The 2898-nt window shown below is 33.1% G+C and overlaps 1 protein-coding gene across 1 annotated transcript; it reads left to right on the plus strand.

Annotated features, from left to right (window-relative positions):
- Positions 1–838: 838 nt before the first annotated feature.
- On the plus strand, positions 839–1687 carry LOC140919984 (secreted RxLR effector protein 161-like). The gene is made up of 2 exons (XM_073367281.1): positions 839–946; positions 1067–1687. Exons 1-2 carry the CDS (start codon positions 839–841, stop codon positions 1685–1687), a joined length of 729 nt encoding a protein of 242 aa, XP_073223382.1.
- Positions 1688–2898: the final 1211 nt, after the last annotated feature.

Genomic DNA, 2898 nt, shown 5'->3' on the forward strand with positions numbered 1-2898 from the left:
CTATTAAAGGCAAGGTGGTGGTCAACAGAGATGTCAAGATCATTGAACATGAGAGCTGGAACTGGAAACATAAGTAGATTGCCAACAACTAACACTGGGACTAGGAGAAAGCAACCATCAGCACACAAATTCCTTTACAAGTATAAATTGAGAAGCATACTAGTGGAAACAGAGATGAAGAAAGAATTGAATCAAACAGATCCCAGAGAACAAGAAAGCCACCAACACATTTACAAGAATTTGAAGTGTACAATGATAGTGAAGTTGACAATAGTGGAGATTTAGTGCATTTTTCCTTATTTTCAAATACAGAACCATTGAATATTGAAAAAGCCTTGAAGAAAAGACACTGAAAGAAAACAATGATGGAAGAGGTTAATGCAATTGAGAGGAATTAAACATGGTACTTGACATATTTTCCTCTCCAGAACAAAAGCATGTTGGAGTAAAATGGATCTACAAATTGTAGCTGAATCCAAATGGCACAATTGCTAAGTACAAAGCTAGATTGGTTGCCAAGGGATTCCTATAATGGGCAGATATAGACTATTCTGAAGTGTTTGCTCTAGTGGCCATAATTGAGACAATCAAGCTTATGATAGCACTGGTTTGTGCTAGGGGTTGGTTGATGTGCCAACTTGATGTGAAGTATGCATTTCTAAATGGATGGCTGGAAGAAGACGTGTATGTCTCTCAACCACCATAATTTTTTATTAAGGGAAATGTGGATAAAATGCTCAGATTGAAGAAATCTCTCTATGGTTTGAAGCAAGCATCAAGAGCTTGGAACAAATGAATCGATTTGTTTCTAATTGGCATTGGATTCATCAAACGCACAATGGAATATGAAGTTTATGTGAAACATTCCATACCGAATAGAGAGCCTGCAATAATCATGTTGTGCCTACATATTGATGACTTATTGGTGTTTGGCAACTGCAGCAAGGCAATTGCATAATTCAAAGGCATCATGAAAGATGAGTTTGAAATGACATACTTAGGTAAACCAAGCTACTTTATGGGCATGGAGTTTACTGAGATTGAAGAAGGATTGTTGATGCACTAGAAGAAATATGCTAGAGATATCTTGAGAAGATTTAATATCGTTGGTTACAACCCTGTTGTCATACCCATTGCAGTGAATGGAAAGCTGGAAATAGATAGTGACGAAGAGCTGGCTGATTCAACTATATTCAAGCAGATTGTGGATTCCCTAAGATATTTGTGTAATACAAGACTTGATATATGCTATAGTGTAGGCGTGGTAAGCAGATTCATGCAGAGATCCAAGCATTCTCATTGGCTAGCAGTTAAGAGAATCATGAGATATGTTCAAGGCACAATAGAGCATGGAATTCTGTTTACAACAGATTTAAAGCAAGAAAATGGAGACTTGGTTGGGTATTCATATTTAGATTGGTGTGGAGATAAGAATGATAGAAGGAGCAATTCAGGCTATGTGTTCAATTTCATGAAATCTCTAATAGCATGGAGTTCAAAGAAGCAGCCATTGATAACACTTTCTTCATGTGAGACTGAACATATTGCTGGCAGCTATAGTGCTTGCCAATCATTATGGCTGGAATCATTGACAATAGAATTGAAGCTGGATGTATGCAGGCCAATTCCATTGATGATTGACAACATTTCAACAATAAATCTAGCAAAGAACTTTGTATCTCATTGAAGAAGCAAACACATTGAGATAAAGTTTCATTTCCCTAAGAAATCAAGTTGGAAGAAGCAAGTTGAAGTTCATTTATTGTCAAACTAAAGTTCAGTTGGCGGATATAATGACCATGGCCTTGAGGATGAGTAGATTTTAAGAGTTAAGAAGATTGCTAAGTATAAAATCACTTCAAAATTTGAATTAAGGGGAAGTGTTTGAAACCAAGAACGTTTTTGGTTTAAGTGTTAGAAAACGGAGAACGTTTTCTGTATTGAAAGTTTTGTAATTCAAGTTTAAAATTGATTGTATGTAATCATTAACTAACTAACCACTTGTTTAGTTAATTAGTTAGGTAGAAGTTAGTTAAAAAATAATGTGATAAAAACTATATATAAATAGCATAACCATTTCAATATAATGATAACACATTCACATCAATTCATTCTTTCCTTCTAATTTACTTTCATTGCAAGAAATAGCTTAAACATTAACAATCACCACATTGTAATTTAAATCTAATATTCAAGTGATAGCTCATAGAAATGAAAATGTTTGATATTAATTGATGTAATTTTACTAATTAATTGTTCTTTTCTTTGTGACTTATTAGCCAATTCTACCATTAACAATGTGCAAAGTGTTATGCTATTATCATCAAACCAATAACATGTCTTCAGTTGAGAAACCCATGACAAACTTAATATGAATAAAAAATTAGAAGAAGAAAAAATGTTATTCTTATAACGAATTGGTTTTTAAGACCCTGAAAGGTTTAAAAAAGTTTTAAACATGAGAATGAGCTATATGGGAGAAGTAAAATGATGAGTGCATTGACTTTGTGAGAAAAACTAGTAATATTGAACTTCCAAAAGAGGAAGAGTTGGTGTTGCTCTGTTTGAATGTGGAGACAACCCTCTTTTCCATTTGTTAAATTTTTATATGTAATGTGAAACAACTTCAAAGTTATACAGACTTGTTACAAATAGTGACATATGTTGTTACTGAGTTACTAACTATTATAATGAGTAATTTTAAACTAAAGTGATGCTACATATTCATTACTATGCTAGTGAGAGGGATAAGGGAGACCAATCAACTGTTTGTTTATCTCCATTTATTTACTAGCTGTGATTTATAATAACAACGATGCGAATTATAATTAGACTTATTGCAATAGAAAATACTTTTCAAAATAAAATATGAATGAATGTTAAGTATAATATAAGAAT

This window comes from Cicer arietinum, chromosome 4 (assembly GCF_000331145.2).
Source record: "Cicer arietinum cultivar CDC Frontier isolate Library 1 chromosome 4, Cicar.CDCFrontier_v2.0, whole genome shotgun sequence".
Taxonomy (NCBI): Eukaryota; Viridiplantae; Streptophyta; class Magnoliopsida; order Fabales; family Fabaceae; genus Cicer; species Cicer arietinum.